This window comes from Cheilinus undulatus, linkage group 12 (assembly GCF_018320785.1).
Source record: "Cheilinus undulatus linkage group 12, ASM1832078v1, whole genome shotgun sequence".
NCBI classification, from domain to species: Eukaryota; Metazoa; Chordata; class Actinopteri; order Labriformes; family Labridae; genus Cheilinus; species Cheilinus undulatus.
The window spans coordinates 9047145-9068060 of NC_054876.1; the positions used below are offsets into that span (position 1 = coordinate 9047145).

At 39.8% G+C, this 20916-nt stretch overlaps 1 protein-coding gene across 1 annotated transcript; it reads left to right on the forward strand.

Moving 5' to 3' along the window:
• The first annotated feature begins 6031 nt into the window (after positions 1–6031).
• On the forward strand, positions 6032–18635 carry ei24 (EI24 autophagy associated transmembrane protein). The gene is made up of 11 exons (XM_041801775.1): positions 6032–6155; positions 10193–10329; positions 11964–12109; positions 13040–13100; positions 15275–15341; positions 15429–15553; positions 15779–15898; positions 16046–16157; positions 16265–16376; positions 17783–17857; positions 17951–18635. Exons 2-11 carry the CDS (start codon positions 10288–10290, stop codon positions 18111–18113), a joined length of 1023 nt encoding a protein of 340 aa, XP_041657709.1. The 5' UTR covers positions 6032–6155; positions 10193–10287; the 3' UTR covers positions 18114–18635.
• The last annotated feature ends 2281 nt before the right edge of the window (positions 18636–20916 follow it).

Consider the following 20916-nt stretch of genomic DNA (forward strand, 5'->3'; position numbering starts at 1 on the left):
TCATTGGCTGCTATGGGCATAAAAGGAGAGAAACTCATGGTGTGGCCCCCATCCTCCCCTGACCTCAACCCTACTGAGAACCTTTGGAGCATCCTCAAGCTAAAAATCTATGAGGGTGGGGGGCAGTTCACATCAAAACAGCAGCTCTGGGAGGATATTCTGACATCCTGCAAAAAAAATTCTAGCAGAAACTCTCCAAAAACTCACAAGTTCAATGGATGCAAGAATAGTGAAGGTGATATCAAAGAAGGGCTCCTTTGTTAACATGGAACTTGTCCTGTTAAGATGTTTTTGATTGAAATAGCTTTGATTTCAGTAAATATGACCCCCTGATGCTGCAATTTCTACAAATGACCATTTTCAGTCCTTTACAACCTATAAAATGTTTTAAAAAGCTGTTGTGCTTAATAATGTGGAACAGTGCATTTTGAGGTTTTTATTTTTTCTTTAAATAATTTTTGTCATTATGAAGTTTGCTCAAAAACATTTGAATTATGCTCTAGTGGCTGATGACTTGAAAAATATTCTGACTGTCATTTGCATTAATATTTAGGAAAATCAGAGAAAAATATCATTTGCATAATAATGTGGAACGCGGTGTAAATGTCCCCTCCCTGAGCTGCCACCTTATCGTGGTGGAGGGGTTTGCGCGTCTCAATGATCCTAGGACCTATGTTGTCGAGGGCTTCATGCCCCTGGTAGGGTCTCCCAAGGCAAACAGGTCCTGGGTGAGTGACCAGACAAAGTGCGGCTCAAAAAAAAACAAAACAAAACAAAAAAAAATCCTCATATGGCAGAGCAGTAGGACGGTCTCCACTCTCCCTTGCCCGGACGTGGGCCACCGGGGCCCCCTCCTGGAGCCAGGCCTGGGAGTGGGGCTCGATGGTGAGCGCCTGGTGGCTGAGCCTGCACCCATGGGGCCCAGCCGTGCACAGCCCAAAGAACCAACGTGGGACCCCACTCCCATGGGCTCACCAGCCATAGGAGGGGCCATAGAGGTCAGGTGCCATGTGAGCTGGGTGGCAGTCGAAGGTGGGGACCTTGGGGGTCCGATCCTCGGCTGCAGAAGCTGGCTTTAGGGACTTGGAATGTCACCTCTCTGGCGGGGAAGGAGCCTGAACTTGTGCGTGAGGATCAACGGTACCAACTAGATATAGTTGGTCTCACCTCGATGCAAAGTTTAGGCTCTGGAACCAATCCTCTTGAAAGGGGTTGGACTCTTTAACACTCTGGAGTTGCCCTTGGTGAGAGGTGCCGAGCAGGTGTGGGCATACCAACTGCCCCCAGGCTGGCAGCCTGTACATTGGGTTTAACCCGGTGGACGAGAGGGTAGCCTCCCTCCACCTTCGGGTGGGGGGACGGGTCCTGACTGTTGTTTGTGTGTATGCACCAAATGGCAGCACAGAGTACCCACCCTTTTTGGAGTCGCTGGAGGGGGCGCTGGAGAGCGCTCCTTCTGGGGACTCCCTCACTCTGCTGGGAGACTTTAATCCTCACGTGGGCAATGACAGTGAGACCTGGAAGGGAGTGATTGGGAGCAATGCACCCCCTGATCTGAACCCGAGTGGTGTTCTGTTGCTGGACTTTTGTGCTCGTCATGGAATGTCTATAACGAACACCATGTTCAGGCATAAGGGTGTTCACAAGTGCACTGGGCACCAGGACACCCTAGGTCACAGTTCGATGATTGATTTTGTAGTCGTATCAACGGACTTGCGGCCACATGTCCTGGACACTCGGGTAAAGAGAAGGGCAGAGCTGTCAACTGATCACTACCTGGTTGTGAGTTTGCTCCGCTGGTGGGGGAGGATGCCAGTCAGACCTGGCAAGCCCAAACGTATTGTGAGGGTCTGCTGGGAATGTCTAGCGAAGTCCCCTGTCAGAAGGCGCTACCGTCAAGCTGAAGAAGGAGTCTTATCGGGCCTTCTTGGCCTGTGGGACTCCAGAGGCAGCTGACAGGTATTGGCAGGCCAAGCGGTTTGCAGCTTCACAAGTTGCCAAGGCAAAAACTTGGACATGGGAGGAGTTCGGAGAGGCCATGGAGAATGACTTTCGTACAGCTTCAAGAAGATTCTGAACCACCATCCGGCGTCTCAGGAGAGGAAAGCAGTGTGCTGTCAACACCTTGTATGGTGGAGATGGGGACACTGTTCACCTTGACTCAGGATGTTGTGGGTCGGTGGAAGGAATACTTCGAAGACCTCCTCAATCCTATCAACACGCCTTCCAGTGAGGAAGCAGAGTCTGGGGACTCAGGTGTGGGCTCTTCTATATCTGGGGCCGAGGTTGCCGAGGTGGTCAAAAAACTCCTCGGTGGCAGGGCCCTAGGGGTGGATGAGATCTGCCCTGAGTTCCTCAAGGCTCTGGATGTTGTAGGGCTGTCTTGGTTGACAAACCTCTCCAACATCTCGTGGACATCAGGGACAGTGCCCCTGGATTGGCTGACTGGGGTGGTGGTTCCCCTCTTTAAGAAGGGGAACCGGAGGGTGTGTTCCAATTATAGGGAGATCACACTTCTCAGCCTCCCTGGAAAGGTCTATTTGGGGGTCCTGGAGAGGAGGGTCCATCAGATAGTTGATCCTCAGATACAGAAGGAGCAATGTGGTTTTCATCCTGCCCGTGGAACAGTGGACTAGCTCTACACTCTCGGTAGGGTCCTGGAGGGTGCATGGGAGTTTGCCCAACCAGTCTACATGTGTTTTGTGGACCTGGAGAAGGCATTCGACCGTGTCCCTTGGGGAATCCTGTGGTGCCAGACCCCCTGATAAGGGCTGTCCGGTCCCTCTATGACAGGTGCCAGAGCTTAGTCCTCATTGCTGGAAGTAAGTCGGACTCGTTTCCGGTGTGGGTTGGACTCCACCAGGGCTGCCCTTTATCACTGGTTCTGTTCATAACTTTCATGGACAGAATTTCTACGCGCAGCCAGGGCATTGACGGGGTCCAGTTTGGTGGCCTCAGGATCAGGTCTATACATTTTGCGGATGATGTGGTTCTGTTGGCTTCATCAGGCCGTGACCTACAGCTCTCTCTGGAATGGGTCGCAACCATGTGAAGCGGCTGGGATGAGAATCAGCACCTCCAAATCTGAGGCCATGGTCCTCAGTCGGAAAAGGGTGGAATTCCCTCTCCAGGTTAGGAATGAGATCCTGCCCCAAGTGGAAAACTTCAAGTATCTCGGGGTCTTGTTCACAAGTGAGGGAAGAATGGAGCGGGAGATTGACAGGCGGATCAGTGCGGCGTCAGCAGTGATGCGGTCTCTGCATTGGTCTGTCGAGGTGAAGAAAGAGCTGAGTCGAAAGGCGAAGCTCTCGATTTACCGGTCGATCTATGTTCCTGCCCTCACCTATGGTCATGAGCTGTGGGTTGTGACCGAAAGAACAAGATCACGGATACAGGCAGCTGAAATGAGTTTCCTCAGGGTGGCTGGGCTCTCCCTTAGAGATAGGGTGAGAAGTTGGCCATCCGGGAGAGACTCGGAGTAGAGCCGCTGCTCCTCCACTGTCTATCAAATAAATAAATTCAAATTCAAATTCAAAAAGCATGAAAGAGTGGCAAAAAGGGAAATTAATGGAATTTAATTGCAAGAGGCAGCTTAAATGGATGAAAAGTTGCAAAAAACGGGCAAAAGAAATTGCAGCAAGCTGGATAAAAGTGTCAAAAATGGGCTAAAAGCAGTAAAAGGGGAATTAAAGTAGCAAAAAATTGCAAATGAGGGCAATGGAAATATGCAGACAAAAAAAGAGGTTGACAATTTAGTTTGAGAATATAAGCCAAATGTATAAATATGGAAAACAGACTGATTAATGCTACTTGCAATGGATAATTTCTGAGGTAAAATTTTCCTTTTGAAGGTTTTTTTGGGGAATAATGATTCAAATTAAGACATAAAAGAGTTACAAATCACAACAAAAGAGCCACATGTGGCTCCAGAGCCACATGTTGAGGATCACTGGTCTAGAGTCACCTGCAGGGACAGACACGAGGCTTGAGTGCAACAGAGACATCTTGTTACAGATACTGTTTGTAATTTTTATGGACAGGATCTCAGAACCTCATTGCATTACCTTCACAGTAAGTTTCATAGGATTTTATTGTGAAACATTTTACAGTAAAATACTGTGAACTCAATGTGAAACTCGTGCAATTAGGTAGACAGTAATTTATTGTGAATTTCACAGTAAATAACTTAACTACATGACCTAAATGCATTTGTATTGCAAATTAAAGAAAAAAAAAGAAAATAGCATTTTTTAGTCTATTGTCATACAATACATCAAACTGCTTTTACAACATAATATAACCATATTTAAAATCAAATTTTAAAAACATTTTAAAAGAAAATAAATAGTGCAAAGGCACACAAATGCCATGATGACTCTTTGTTTAAAGTCTTTGTTGTCAGATGACTTCCCAGGCAGCATCGATAAATCGTACATTATACATATAATCTCACATATATTTGTTTTTTCCCATCTTAAATCCCAATCAATTGTAAAAATTTAACTTTGGAAGCAAAGTAAAATGCAACGTTGCAATGACTGAGTTTAAATAGAGATGAAAATAAGTCCGTTCACTCCTACTGTACTATAAAGATGCTTGAGTACAACAGAAAAAGTCACTGCCACAGTAATGGTCAGTGAAGTCCTCTAAAGAAAGTGATGAAAACAGTGAAGGTGAAGAGGGCTGCAGTTACCTTATCATCAACCCCTCCTCCTCAGCCCAGATCCACGCAGTCCACCATGACTGAAACTGTAACGTTCCTGGTGAGGGCATCTTCTGGCCTTGAATGGCTGTATAGCTGAGCAGGGACTTCAAAGTTCACACTGTTTAAACATGTCAGAATAATTTTGGTTTGTTTCTCAAAATCTCTGCTTATCTAGGCTATCTTATTTTGGGCAACAAAAGCAAGTCAACATTTCTTGACCCTAAACAGTAGTTCCTCTTTCTGTCTTTTAAAGATCCCCTTAACTCAAGGCTCCGTATAAGGGAGGAAAAAAGGGGACGCATTCTGTGGTCCAGCTGTGTGAGGTCAACAAAACATCATCCACAGAATGGATTATGTTGCATATCTTACATTTCACCATCTTAAGCAAACAAAAAATATGAAAACAGTGATGGTCGACTGAAAAATACCCAGAACTTAACTGCTGTTACACTGTAAAGTTGTTCACAATTGCTGATAATAAACACAAGTGAACGGAGAGAATCTTGTTTTGTGCTGCTTAAATCCAGATCCTCACACTGTTTGCCTACCTGGGTTCTCAAGATAAAATAAAAATCAATCTAACACTGCTTTCTTGGTGTAAAATAAAAATGAAAAATGTAGTGTGATGGGAGCAGAGTGAATGTCAACATTTTTAACTTGGAACTAAAGATAAGCTGTCTGTTTTGAAAAAAATTAACAAACTAACAAGCAAGATCAACCATTTCCATAAGCCTAATTATTTCTGGATATAAACAGATGTTGTATACACTTGGCAAAAAAGTCTTTACAGCAATCTTCTTGCTTTGAGGCAACATTGCTTACCCCTGCGTCGCTGTACAGATCTAATGATAATAATAATGATAACAATAACAACAACAATAAAATCAATAATAATAATAATTTTTAAAAAAGATAATAATAATGATAATAGAGAATAAAACATTTTTGTTTGTTTTTATACAGAGGAACAACTTCTTCTGTTTGACAAATGAGATTTATTTTGTTTGTTTGTTTTCCCCCTTCCTCTTGTTGCATTTGCCTACAATACAAGAGTGTGAAACAGATGAGCCATAACAAATGAGGAATGAAGATACGAAAAAAGTGCATACAATGCATAAATGATGAGGACTACATACATTTTAGAAATTTAAAAGAATGTTTCGATGCTTTTTAAACGCCCCTTGTCCTGTCTTTATTTGTAAAAGAAGGCGATTTTAAAAGAAGCTGATATTGTCAAATGACGTGCTCCATAATGACTCCTTTATCGCCCTTGCGTTTTTCATCAACGAGAACTACAATACCCATAATTCCTCAGTGTCTGAGCTTGCGCAATATGTTATCCACGGCCCTGGCTGCTTCTAGTATCAGCTTGGTGTTGTTGTTGTCACATTAAAGGGGGGCAAAATAAAGAATTGACGAAGTTATTATAACCCTGAGCCTGTCGCATGAGGTAAGAAGCATATCTCAGTTAATTGTTTTCTGTGTCTTTGAGTTCAAACGCCTTTTTAACTACTGTCTTTATGAAAAACCGAACAGTTAAATTAGTTGTTAAACGTTAACGTCTGGCTAGCAACACAGACAAGCTAACAGAGCCCTAAACATGACGAAAGTCAAAGATTATAAGATTTAAACTCATATATCGACCACACTGGATATATAATCAGGATTTTCATATATCAGGTTTTTGAGATCTTTTGTAGGCCAGGGAGAGCTAGCGAACATCTCTGAGTCTTAGCTATCATCTTTCTGAGCTAACACTGAGTCAGCTTGCTAACGTTAACTTACACCAACAATATCACAAGAGACACTGAATTTACTTCCATTTAACATTAGCATTAGAGCTGTATCACTGACAGACAGACAGTCAGTTTTAGAGGATTCGCTGTGTCATGCTTTAATTACCATGTAGACACATTCATGGGGTTGTTATGAATAAATCAGCATTATTTACTGAGCTGACATTAGCGCTAGCTTTGCTCTCATGGTTCCACTTTTGTTTACAACAACATGACCTGTAATACCAGCATCTTTCATAAAGTTAACAAGTTTATGAACTTGTTAACTTGTTTCTCACAATATTAAACTTTTTAAATTCTCATGGACCAGATCAATAGTTTGTCATATCTAGGTTAAAATGAAGATGATGTGTTATTTAATAACAAGGAACCATGATCGAGAGAAGTGACACAGCAGAATTTAGTAGTAACAGTAGGCTAATCTTTGATTTGAGTAATAAGATACCGATTGCTGTGTTTAGGGATGCACTGATACCAATACCAGTATCTGTGCGGGTATCTCTTCCAACACCAAGTCTAAGTACTTGTACTCATGAAACATTGCAGATACTAGGGCTGGGAGGTATTCGAAATTTAGATTAAACCATAATATGTCTGCATTTTTGAAATCACAGGAGGTGCAGTATTTCTCAAACCTGAAATGTGTGTCAAAATATTAGTATGAAACTCTTTTTGCGGCAGAGATGTTATTCCCTACATTATGCAGATGTTCAAGGGTCATTTTTTTGTATATTTTACAACAAATTCTCGATCCTCATTTTTGTACAAGGTTTTTCTTAATCAAAATGAGTGGCATAAATATGATTATTTTCTTCAATAGCAATTCATATTAAATTTGCAATGTGAGTGAAAATGATTTTCAGTCCATGTTGATCCATTGAATATTGTGTTGGTTATAAAATATAATATTTTATTGCTTGTTTGTTGATATATATACAAGATAAGGAACTTGGAAAAATATTTGCATATGAAATTGCAATCTCAATGTTGGGGAAAACAATCGCAATTAGAATATTTTTCCAAATCATTCAGCCCCTTGCAAATACAGCACTTAATATAATTTCTTAGATAGATGGATAGATAGATAGTCGTTGTCTATTGTCATTGCATTGTAAAAACACAACTAAATTACATTTGGTCTCCTCTGTAGCAGCAAACACAGTGGTTAGAAATCCGCAGCCTCACGTCATCCATCCTGCTGGCGAGGGAGCGGGCACCCACAAGAAAGAAGCTTGGTACAACAGGTTTGTGTGGGGCTGCTCTTAGCCTCGCCTGAAGCCCGGCTTGTTTGCCCCACTTCTGCCTTCTCGCGCAATGTCATCTCTGCCTACTTCCAGCTCGACTGTAGATGTTGTGCTGCTCCGTGTCCTCCTCCTTTCAATTTCCAAGTGCCCTGTTCTCCAGATAATCTCCGTTAGGAATGGGCGATATGGACTAAAAAATAATTTGCTGTATTTATATAACTTTGCAAAGCAGATGGATATGCCTGTTCCCTTGTTTCTCACTGGTGAATCCATCTTGCAAAGCACCCGTCTGAACCGTTTGGGCCTGGTTAGAAAGTGACAGGACCAATCAGCAACAAGGGGAAGTACTTTCAGGCACGGCGGAGGCGTGACATAAGCAAGCAGCAGCAAGAAACCATTGCTATTATGGTGGAAGACATTAGTGTGGATGCTGCTAAAGCGCCAGTTTTATCAGAACTTGACGACATTTCTTCATAAACGCAAGAACAAAGAACAGCAGTGAATTGTTTTCTCTTCAAAAACATCTACAGTCACCATGGTTCACGTTCCACCTCGGTCGCGGCTACGTCACGTGTTTTGTTGATCTAAATGGCCCATAAAGATGTGACAGACAGAACGTTCATCCAATCACACACCGAGTCTTTTTCAAAGCCTCTGCCCTTTCCACTTAGTATTGAAGGTTTTCCAGGTTGTCAGGTAAGTATTTAATGTGATAGCATTATAAATCACTATAAAAAATAGCACCATTCAACATAACCTTTTTGGCTAGGTAAAATGTTTCAAAAGGGCTGCTTAACTACACCAGCTACATATAAATATAGATCTATAAATATATCTTTATTAATACAAACATATAAATAGATATCGATTCATGTAGGGATATTTTAGTAAAAAAAAAAAAAAAAAAAACCTATGTTGATTCTACATTTTAGAGATTGGAAGGTTGGAAATGGTACAAAGAATGTTCCAACTTGGCACATTATTAAAAATATCAGGGTTTGCATTAAAAATTGACCCTAAACTAGTAGTATTTACATCACTATTTTACCTTCATTGGTGAATGCCGTTTTCTTATTGTGGAAAGTTTTATTTGCGGTAACCTATATCGCAGACGATAAGATATCACCCATTCCTAATCTCCATCAGGAAGGATCAGTTCTTTAGCAGTTAAAGAAGCAGTCTCTAATACACAGAATGTCAGTTCTGGTAAGAGTGTAGGGCTTTATTTTGCTGCTAGTGATCAGGCAGTGTTAAAGATATATTTTGGACATTTTGTACCTTTTCGCTAAGGAGGACAGTGGATAGAGTTGGAAAAGGATAAGAGAGTGGAGGAGACATGTAGGATTGGGTATCGTTTGGGTTTTTTTTCTGACACTGGTGCTAAATTTATTCTTGTCATACAGTGCCAGGGCCTAAACGGTGCCTGAATTGACACTTTTGAGAGAAAAAAATGTGGAAAGTCAGCAGGGGAATAAAAGCTGACCGGATTTCGATACTCGTTCCTAGAGACGTGGCAAAGAAGCCACAGGCTGGACTTGAACCCGGGCCGCCCAAGTACATGGGGCAGACTTTAAGCATTGGGCCATCTGCCCCCCTTTCCCAGTATCATTTTGCAGCATAATTTTAACCTTTCATAATATGAGTATGTGATCAAAGTTGGAGCCATGTCTGCTGTTTGGTGATATTTTAACAAAGTGAGCATGACAGAAGTAGATGAGAATGAAAATTATTCCCTAAAATTGTCAAGAGGAGGGATGAAGAACATCTTATGGAAATAAAACCAACCTTTAAAATAATTGCCAGAACAATTATGGTATTATTAAGCGCTCCTGTTTGTATTTGAGTTCCCAAATGTAAGTACTTGTACTCATACTTGATCTGGGAAAATGGTGATATCAGTGCATCTCTGGCTGTTGTGATGCTACAGAAACAAAGATAGAAGTCCTAGGCACCCAATATTGTTTGATTGCCTGTTTTCAAAGATAAAAAATGGAACTCACAGTATCAGCATGGTTGTGATATCCACATATAATAGCTGGAAATGTTAAATATCAATTCACCTATATGAACTGTGTTAATCACAACTTTTCTTTCAATGTTAGCAAAATGTGTAACTATACTATCGGTTTGCCCCCTCGTGATAATTTGAAGGAAGCTCCAAACATAAAGCAAATTTGCAAGCAAGGGGCAAGGCATCTGTGTTGTGAAATGGAGTATATTTTTTAATTTTCAATGTTTCTATGCAAGCAGGCTACTTCATTGTCACTGTAGTTTTAAAACAATCCTGAAAATCAACTTATATTGACAGAAAACATTCATGTAACCCCAGATACTGTTAGTGACTCTCTGTCAGTGAATCTGAATTTGAAGGCTGTTGTGTGTTTCTTGAAAGAGAGCCACCCTCTTGCTGTTATCCTCACCTTCTTGTTATCTCTGTGTCATTGCAGGTTACTGGGTGAGCCCCTCCCTGCCATGAGAGCTGACCACCAGGTCACCAGCCCCCCCTCCTTCTGCAGTTGATGGATCTGCAGCTGGTCCAGAGATGACAGACAGCGTCAGGGCCTTCCTCCGCAATGTTGCGACGGTCAGTGCGGACATTCACAACACTCAAACATTACATGGAGGCCAAGTGTGTGATTATTCTACCCATGTAGCTTTTTTGTACAGACATTAAACAAACTGTCCACTTACACCTTTAACAGTGTCAAGCCATGTCAAATCATAAAGACATGTAGCACGTGTCCTTAGTTAAAGGGGATGAACAAAGACAACACTTCAGTTTTTCTTGCTTTATAATATTACCCTTAAATAAATTTTAGGATGTTGGTCTTGTACTTCTTTTGCGTGTGCTAAAATTGTTTTTAACAATTGAAAACCCCATTTTCTGGTTTATAGATTCATGGTTTCTGTTCACAGACAAGCTCTCTGGACTTACAGAGCTTTTATTTTGCTTCTGATCAAGGGCAAATGGGGACGGTTAAACAACATTTTCCGTTTATTACCTTTAACTCAATATTTGTGTATCATTGGCTTGCATGTGATTTGGCTAGGCTCCAAAAGAGTCCAAAGATAATGTTTGTCTTTGGGATAATACCAGTTAACTTTGTGTTTCTGCCGTGTATTTTAAAATGATTTCAACTGGTTTATTTTACCCATCATTTAAAGGGGAAAGGATATAACACCGCCACACTCATTAAAAGTGGCATAATGATGCCAGTGGCATGGTGACACCTTTAATTTTGAAAACGTTGGCACTTCATAGCATGAATTAAACAGTGTACAGTAGACACTGATCCCCTTTAGCACACATCCTGTAATTATTCAGCCTCCTCATCCACCTCTGATATGATGATGGAGCGGTCTTCCTTTACATGAATTATACAGATATTCCTAGGTATATTTTTAGATGGCTGCTCAGACAAATAAAGTGTACCTGTGATCATTTTACTAAACAGCCTTTGTGATGGTGTTGTGGTAAAGCTGTCATGAAATCTCCCTGACTCTAAAAGAGAATCAGATTTGTGGTCAACGTCCACTACATGTATGCTCAGAGGTTTCATTGCCGTACATTCAAGTCATCACGATGCTTGGAGATACTTTTTTAATCATGAGGGGAAACTCAAGCAGCTGCTGCTCATAGTTCAAACCTTTCCTAATAATTTTGTCAACATCCCCTTATTAAGATGCTTCTTTGCTCTGTTCAGAAATCATTTTTGTATATTTATCTAAGAGTTTCCGTACTCATGAAGAGTGGCAAGATGGTGGATGATATCCAGTCATTTAAAGAGTTAAAAAAAAAACACAAAACTGTGCATTCACAACAATAAATAGCAAAGAATTCAAAGGAAAAAAATCAAGCTTGACCATTAACCAAAATAAAACCCAGCAGATGTTACAAAATGTGCCAGAATGCACACATTATGCTGTAATAGTTTGTTTTTAATTCAAATATCTCAAGATTTTGTTTTCTGATTCTGACTTTTAAACCTTATCCCCTGCATTTTTGCTCTCACAGCCATTTCACTGAGGTGGTTTTGAAAGCAGAAAGAGGTGTAGGATCTTGGATCTTTTGCTGCAGGCATTCTGACTTTTAAAACCTTTGACCAGTGTTTGTGATGTTTGTCTTTGGTCCTTTAGGAGCCTTTTGTTCTTGAAGTCATTTTTTGAGCATTGAAACAAACATCTAATGTATTTTCTCTCCATTACTTGGTTCTTTAGGGGATCAAGGACTCCATATTGGGGATTGGAACAATCTCCAAGCTGGATGCCCGCATCCAGCAGAAAAGGGAAGAGCAGCGGAGGAGAAGGGCCAGTGGGGCCCTGGCACAGAGACGGGCACAGAGCGAGGAGCGCAAGCCGGACAAGTAAGGTCCAAAGACGGCTGCAGATTTTGTTTGAAGCGCTACTGAAGTTGTATCACACATAGCCAGAGTCAGATAGGCTCATGGACAACACTGGATTTGTCTGTTCTGTTGACGACTTGTGCAATAATTTGTGCCACTATACATAATTACTCCAAAACTTAGTTAGGACCAAAGATTCGCAACAAGATGGATATAGTGTGTAACCTCTTGCAACTGTCCACTCTGCCAGTTCTCACTGCTGCGATTGATGGAGATGATACATTTTTTCAATAACAACAACTCTCACATTCACTCACTTTAAAGGGATTTATTTTTAAAGTTACTGCACAATGAATCTATCTCTACAAGAGTGACAGTACTGCACATTCCCTTTTTTTTTATGTGTTTTTTCGCCATGATAATGCTTAAGATTTCTTCAGTATATAAATGGACAAGAGTAATGCATCACAAAATCCTCATCACCCTAATCGCAATGCAGCAGCTAAAATTTCACAGCACGTATAAACAAAACACTTCTTGGCTAGCTCAGTCTTGGCATAACAAAGGCATCTGCTGAGAATAATTATTTTTTAGCTGACAAATTTAGCTCCTACAGCCTTAAATTTCTGCATTGCATTTATAGCATTTCAAAACTAGATTCATACTTCCCTTTTTTCACGTTCATATGCTTGCCACGTCATGCAGCCAGCTGTCTGTGACTTGAGTTGAATCGCAGGCGACTGCATCAGACGGCTTGATTTGAGCTGCAACGGTTGGTTCAGACTGCTGCGACTGTAGCTAGCAGAGTTTTAAAACTGTCTTGTTGCGTTGCAAATTGTTGGTCTGAACAAGGCTTAACACTCAATTTCCCCAAACTCTGTGGTGGTAGCATTACATGTGATTTATTCAACACAGATGAGTATTGTAATGATTGTCTTTTTGCTCTTTCAGTGAACCCAAAGTAGCCAGCAGGATTTTTCAGTGCTGTGCCTGGAATGGAGGAGTGTTCTGGGTGAGATATTCTCTATTAATTTATTGTGTTTGTTTATTTTTGAGCTTGTTATTGATATTATTGTCTATGGCAGTGATTCTCAACTGTTTGAGCCTCAGGGCCCTCTGTCAACTCCTTTAAGTCAAATTGCAACCCAAAGTTCAGATATTTTTCAGCTAATCAGATTTATTTAATGAACGTAGTGCAAAATCTGTAATAAAACCAAAAAACAGGACAAAAGAAGCATATTTCATTGACATTTTGGTGCAATTTTTTTCCAGGCATACATTTGCAACCAACTGAAAAGGGTTTCTTGACTCACTTTTGGGTCCTGACCCACTAGTTGAGAACCACTCATGTTTACTCTCTGGATACTCTCATTTTAAGTTTTCCTACTACTGACATTTTAATGATATAACTGCTACATCAATCAAAGTACTTCCAAAGAAACTATAATAAAGTTATCTATTTATATCTTACTAGCCTATATATTTTTATGCCCACAAAGTCAGATCTATCTGATAAATCTCTTTAATACTTACTGTTTACACATAATTCCCAATAGGACTAAACAATTTACAAAAATTTTCTAATTGCAATTTTTTTCCCCCCAATATTGCGATCACAATTAAATATGTGGTTATTATTAGGCTCCTCATCTTGTGTATTTTTCAACAAATTCAAGCTATAAATGATTCTATATTGAAACCTACACTCAGTCAGGAACCTGTCACCATACATTTAACCATTTTATTTTACAATGGATATGCAATTTTACTTGACAGAGAAGAATCTGCCTAAAAGATGCTCCTGGGTTAGTCAAGCAGCATGCTTTGACTTTCCAGAAGGGGATAGCTAGAAATATAGATAGAGACATTTATGACAATGTATATTGAAAACAATTCAATTATTTCAGAAGTAATTAATCCATAGTAGCATGAATTGGATCATGAGGGTAAAACAAGCTTTAAGCTATAAAGGAGGCAGCTGGGGTGGAGGAGGTTCAGCTTCGCCAGCAGCAGCATGGTGTACCAGCATTGATGCAAGCAGGGACTGCTGAGAAATACGTCATATTTAATGAACTGCCGTGTTATCATTTGAATGTTTGCATGATGTGCGTAAAATCTCTGCTGCTGCAAAAAATCAATGGATAAAACTGGTATTTTGAGAAATTTCAAGTTAAAGAAAAATAAATATAAAATGTAGCCAGCCATATTGTGATTCAATCTAATTTGCAATTAATTGCCTAGCCTTATTCCCACACTAAACTCCTTTATTAGTTCATGAGTCTCACTTTAAATCTATAGCCTGTGACTATGTAATCTCCTCTGTGTCACTTTTGTTGTGGTTTGCTTTCACTCAGAGATCATAAAAATGTGTTTCCTGCTCACTTTCCATCATAAAGTCTCAGTGCGTCCCTCCTGTCAGGCTGCTGACAGCTCTTTTCCAGCTAAAAGAGTCGATCACAGCAGACGACAGCTGAGCAGCTTGTACTTTCCTCTGTTGGGTTCAGAGGTGGTTTTAGCCAACTTCACTGTCAGTCACTGGAGCAGCTTACAGACTGGAGTCACTGCTGTCAGTTATCACACTGTCCTACACTGACATTACACAGAACTGAACACAAATGTTTAAAGTGTTTGACAGGAATAAGCTTTTAGAAACTAAACTACTGTAGCATTTTAACTTCCTGGTTTATTTTATGCAATAATGGTACTGTGTACATTTGCACTTATAAATAAAAAAATGTGGCATGAGGGAAAATCAAAAATCTTTAAAACTTACAAAAACAGATCTTCTTTCTTAAATTTCTGTATTTAAAACTAGAATCCTACATTTCTTAAGTGTTTGCCCTGTTTCTTGGTATATGACTTAAATGTATCAAAGTTGTTTTTGTTGCTCTTCAAAGATTACCCAAAAACAAAATCTGCAGGTCACTGGTGACTTTTTTATCATAGATCCAGTCGACAAACCCTGCACAGCCATGCCATGTGATCTTATTAATTTCTACATGTCTTGCATTTCAGTATTCAAATCCAAAACGTTGAAAGGTTTGGGATATTTTGACAAAATCTGTATAGCTGACATATCCTTTGAATGTCCATGAATGCTAAAGTTGAAACAAGTTTTGAAACAGCCCTATTGTCTTTTGTGTTTGCTTGATTTGTTGAGTAACTGTAGCTTTCTTTTCTCTGCAGCTCAGTCTGTTTCTCTTCTACCGGGTGTTTATCCCTCTGCTGCAGACCCTCACAGCAAGAATCATCGGTATGTTAGGCTGCTCTTGAATCTGGAGCAGGTTCTCAGTCCGGTTTGTGGTTGCGACAGTCACTAAACACTCTGTTTTTTCTGCAGGTGACCCCTCCCTCCATGGCAGTGTTTGGTCCTGGTTAGAGTTCATCCTGACCTCTGTTTTCAGCGCTCTCTGGGTCCTCCCTCTCTTCGTCCTAAGCAAGATAGTCAACGCCATCTGGTTCCAGGTGAGACTCTGCTCTGAGAGACCCAAATGAACCCTGGTTACACTGCTGACAGGCAACATTCACAAAGGTGGCCAAACATATATTCTGCTCAAGCAGATGGCTCTGTAACCACCACTCGAATCACAAATCAAAGTATAAAGTGATCCAAATCCTAATGTTTATCATATTCATTTCTTATTTGTAATGATGCACTCGCACTCATCAGAGTGTTGTTTTCTGTTGTAGGATATAGCTGACCTTGCATTTGAAGTGTCTGGATGTAAAGCTCAGCCTTTCCCCAGTGTTAGTAAGATCATCGCAGACATGCTTTTCAACCTCCTCCTCCAGGCACTCTTCCTCATTCAGGTACTTTCTCTAGTCTGAAACCACAATTATTTCTTCCTGATGTTACTAGAGCTATCAGAATACAAAAAGGTCCATTTTAGACAAAAGATTGGTGTGAATGCCCTAATTTAATAAACTGTGTTTTTTTTTGTCTGCATGGTCATGTAGGGTATGATTGTTAGCCTCTTCCCCATCGATGCCATTGGACAGATGGTCAGCCTCCTCCACATGTCTCTGCTCTACTCCCTGTACTGCTTCGAGTACCGCTGGTTCAACCATGGTCAGATACTCAGACCGAATTTCAACATTAAAACAACATCTCTGTTTATCTTCTTGAGTAAATCCAGAGCTCAGACTGAACTGTGGCTGTGTCTGTTAATGTTCCAGGCATTGAGATGCACCAGCGTCTGTCCAACATTGAGAGGAACTGGCCCTACTACTTCGGTTTTGGTTTGCCCATGGCTCTGCTGACTGCCCTGCCCTCCTCATATATCATCAGGTTGGTGCAATATATTTTGATTAATGTAGAAAATAAATCAAGTTAGTTGATAGAGAATTGTGTTATTAGTTGCAGGTTGCAGCTTTACTTTTTAAAGGAACTTCTGAGATTTTCATTGCCATATTGGTTTAAATTCTGTGCAGATTTAAAGAGAAAAGGTTTAATCTTATTCCAATTTAAACTTCACCATTTCCTGTCATGACAGTTGGGTATTTGTTCATTTCACCATCTAAAATGGTCTGTTTTTTTACCAAAAGGCTCTAGTAATTTTGTAGGTCAAGCTCTTATTCTTGCAAAACAGTCACAAAAAGTGTGACAAAATGTGTAAAATTCTCTCTTTAGGCTGAATTCTCCTTCACTGATAGGCTTGTCATAATACCAGAATCTTCAGCTTCAGTATTGTACTAACAAACATTAAATGATCCACACCTGCTTTAATACCAGTGCAAAAAAAAAAATGCAAGTCATACTAATAATTTTAGAGTGTAGCAGTGCAATCTTTGATGGATTAATTTCTCAAATTGTATGAAATGTCTCCAGTGTCCAATGAAATAGATGTTTTTAAAGCTTGAGCACTTTTATGTCGATTACCATACTATTGTTTAAAAAAGTAAGTTATTGATTGCCTATACAGACACAGATGTTTTTTTTCTTCTGGTATGAGACTATCACCTTACAAAAATTTTCCTTCATGTTTGACCATCACAACAAATCATTTTTTCCAAAGAGTGATTTAATCTTCTTACTAAAGAGTATTTATTATGTGATTAAGCAGTTAGCTGTTTTACATGCTAGCAACAAATTGATGAATATAGATAAACATCTGCTACTGATATTGGTTCATGCTACATTATTCAATGATGGCTTAGGTTTGTTAACAGAATTAATACATATGTTAACAGCCTCTCTTTTCTTCTTCTGCTTTATTTTCTTAACTGCTAGTCATAAACAGATGGTAGGCAATTATTGAAATTTGATGCTATTTAAACTCACTATTAGATTCACTTAAATTGTATGTAATTTTTGTGTTTGTTTTAAACCAAATGCCCCCTGGTGGCATCATTTAACTTTGTGTGTGTGATTGGATTAATGAAGATTGTATTCTTTGAAGGATTTGCTCATTATTGCGGTTCCTAGGGTTTATTTTTGTAAGTCTGCCTTTACCTTGGCATTAAAAACACATATGTAACACCACAGAGGTAAGGCCCACTGATTTTGACAGTGCTTAATATTTACAAACATGGATTTAAATGCCAGGGTTGTCAGTGAGGAGGAAGAAAAGGCTCATTTGCATACGGTGGACCACAGGCTACAGAGACCAGGAAGAGGTCTCAGAGACAAGTGGTGTATATAACATTTTGTCAGCCTTAAACACACAGGGTAAGTTTTGTTCCTTTTCCATGCAGTGGCTGCTTGTTCTCCATCCTCTTCCCCCTGTTCATCATCAGTGCTAATGAGGCCAAGACGCCAACGAAACTCTAGTGAGTAAAACAAACACAGCCACCTTTGTAAAAAACAGAATAGCTCCTCTAAATTCAGAAAATTTCACCATGTTTGTGTTCCCTTTTCTCCAGTCACTTCCAGCTGCGCCTCTTCTCTCTGGTCGTGATGATCAGCAACAAACTTTTCCACAAGACGGTCCACCTGCAGTCCTCGCTGACGTCCTCGGCCTCCTCAGAGCGGCTGTCCTCTCCACACACCTCCCCCACACGCCAGAGACCCCTGCCCAGCCAGTGATGAGCCACTGGATGGAGGCAGGAGATCAGATGATGGCCACTCAGTGTGATCCCCCCCATGATGAAGATGATTTTTCGGTGTAGGACAAAGGGTTTACATGTTTTTATCTCCTCTCTGGCCCTTTGGTTACTCATTCACAGACACGTTTTTAGTGTGACACAAAACTCGACTGCCCTGTGCCTCACACTCAAAACACGTTATATACTCAGCTCTTCTTGTTTTCTTTTGTGAATTTTCTTTCTTTTTTGTATAATGTGCCATTTGAGTGACTCTCCTTTTAATAAATTACAGCACAAGAACTCATGTAGTGTTACTATGTTTAAGCAGACGTGACTAAAGAAGGATTTTCTAGCAATGAAGGGTTTTCATTGAGAAGCAAAGCCCCTAGCGTGTTTTCTGTATGTTGCAAGTCCTTCGTCACAGATGGAAGGCGTACTTGCACATGGTTATTTTTCTCCTTGGTATCACACTGACCTACAATCTCTAGGAGTAACCTTGTGTAATAAAAACAGGTGGTTCTTATCCTGTAAGAGCTTTCTTTAAGTAGAGCTGCTGCTGGTAGGAACTGAAACCAAATAACAAAGTCACTCTGTTAGTCTGACGTTGAGATAGCCCTGCACTGTTTAAAATATCACAAGGTGACACGAGCAAAAGACATGCTGCCTAAGTGTTTAATTTTGAGAATACACTGCCGAACTACTGCATCTCTGTTCTGTTTATGTCACTTAATCTGCTGAAGCCCTATGATGAGAGAAGAAGCCTTACTCTAGATTGTTTTATCCTTACAAACCAGCCTTCACCTGCTCGCTCTTGCTGTCTAAATAGAGCTAAAGCCGATCTAACTGGTCCCTACAGATCATCGGCTGTGTGGTTTTTGTGCTGTACATAATGTTAAAACATCCTGAATGTTAAAAAGCAGAAGTCCACCTTCACACAGTGCAGACCCTTCCCCAGTCATCATGGACGGAGGAGGCCACAGTTTGAAAACATTGTGCAATTACTGTTAAAGAAGAGCGTAGTGTTTGTGCAGACTGATATTTGTGAGTGAGGTTTTGTAAAAGTAAAACGTCTTATTTCAATAAAATTGGTAGTATTTAATATTTTGATCACTGTGTTCAGGGTTTTGCTGCAGTAGTGGCAATAAATAAGATGCTTTAAATTCAGAAATGAAGTTTAGATGATCAGAGTTGGATTGAGAACTCGGAGCAAGTGAGCAAATTGAAAATTTATTGAAGCACTCCAGCATGCAAAACTTCAGCTGAAGTGGATTTGGTACGTTATTTTTCAGTAAACTGTTTTTTAGATAAAGATAATCATAATGATAACGGAGCAGCATGGTTAAAGAATATGAAAGGTGTTCAATCTACATTAGTATGTGCTTTTATTTTGAAAGAGCAGTAAATCTGCCTTACAGTGAGAACGTTTACCACTTTACCTAGCTATAAAAGGCAGTCATAATGGTCCCTTTCGGTCACAGTTACTGGAAAAAAACAGCTTCTGATGCATACTCAACACTACCAAACAAACCAAATGACACACACTGTTCTCTTTTATGCTAATTATCGGTCTGTCTCTCTAAAACAAACCATGAAAAGTCGATGTTTTTGAGGCTTTTATGCCTTGACTGAGATAGGAAGCAATGGGACAGGACAGTGGATAGGGTCAAAAACGGGAAAGAGAGGGCAGAGAGGATCGTCTACTCTTAGAATAACAGCCATCACATTAACTCCATGGACTCCTGATCTATTCAGCCTATAAACCCCAAAATAACAGTGCCACAAACCAGAGACCCCCACTTTCTCTTGGGGTGGTTACAGAATATAATGGTGTGTATCCTCACTAACAGGCTTTTCCTAACACTGGCTTTTGTTTGTTTGTAAAGCGTCTTCGAGTGTCCAAAAAAATGCAATATAAGTGTGATGTATTATTATTATTTTTTATTATTAAGAACAAAACCACCTCAATAAACCACGGTATTATTTTGTAAAGATAATGTCTGCAAGAAAGGAAAAATGCAAAATATGATTTAAAGAACAGCAGTTCTTTGCATTACTGCAGTTTGTGCAAACATGTACAAATGATTTTTTGTATGATTTTGTAAAACATGACTTTAATTTCAGTGTGGACCTGAAAAGACGGTTTTAGGTTTAACTGACCTTATTTAATGCATGTATTTTAGTTAAAGGATAAACTAGACTAGTAAAGAAAAGATCACACACCAGGAAGCGCCCATTTCAAGCATTTATTTGGAAAAATTAAATAATATGATATATATGATACAAATATATCAAAATATATTCTAATTTAAACTCAGAAGTCTGACTTAAAACCCAGATTTCTTGCTTGTTTTCTTGAAATGCTGACTTTTAACCTGTAAATATGAATTAAAACTAAGAATTCTGACCCCCCCCATTTTTCTGACTTTAAACCCAGATTTCTTACTCATCTTCTTGAGATCCTGACCTTTAATCTTTAATTTAAACTCACATTCATGACCTTTTTTTAAAATTTCTGACTTAAAATCCAGATTTCTGCCCTTTAAAAAAAAAAAATCAAATTCCAACTTCCAACCTGTAAATATAACTTTGAACTCAGATTTCTTTTTTCTGAATACTCTGACTTAAAAACCCATAATTATGACCTTTTCTTATAATTCTCAACAATTCTGGCCTTTATTCTGAAAATTCTGAATTCAAAATTAGACTTTTGACTTTTCTTTCTTATAATTCTGATATTAAACTCAGAATTCAGACTTTACCCTCTAATTCCCTGGACTTTAAACTCAGATTTCTCCCTTTTGTTC

Excerpts from the sequence above, each read along its gene's own strand:
- ei24 (XM_041801775.1), top strand. The coding sequence starts at position 10,288 with ATGACAGACAGCGTCAGGGCCTTCCTCCGCAATGTTGCGACG. Across the intron at positions 13,101-15,274 it reads GGAATGGAGGAGTGTTCTGG|CTCAGTCTGTTTCTCTTCTA; the intron begins GTGAGATATTCT and ends TTTTCTCTGCAG. Across the intron at positions 15,342-15,428 it reads CCTCACAGCAAGAATCATCG|GTGACCCCTCCCTCCATGGC; the intron begins GTATGTTAGGCT and ends TTTTTTCTGCAG.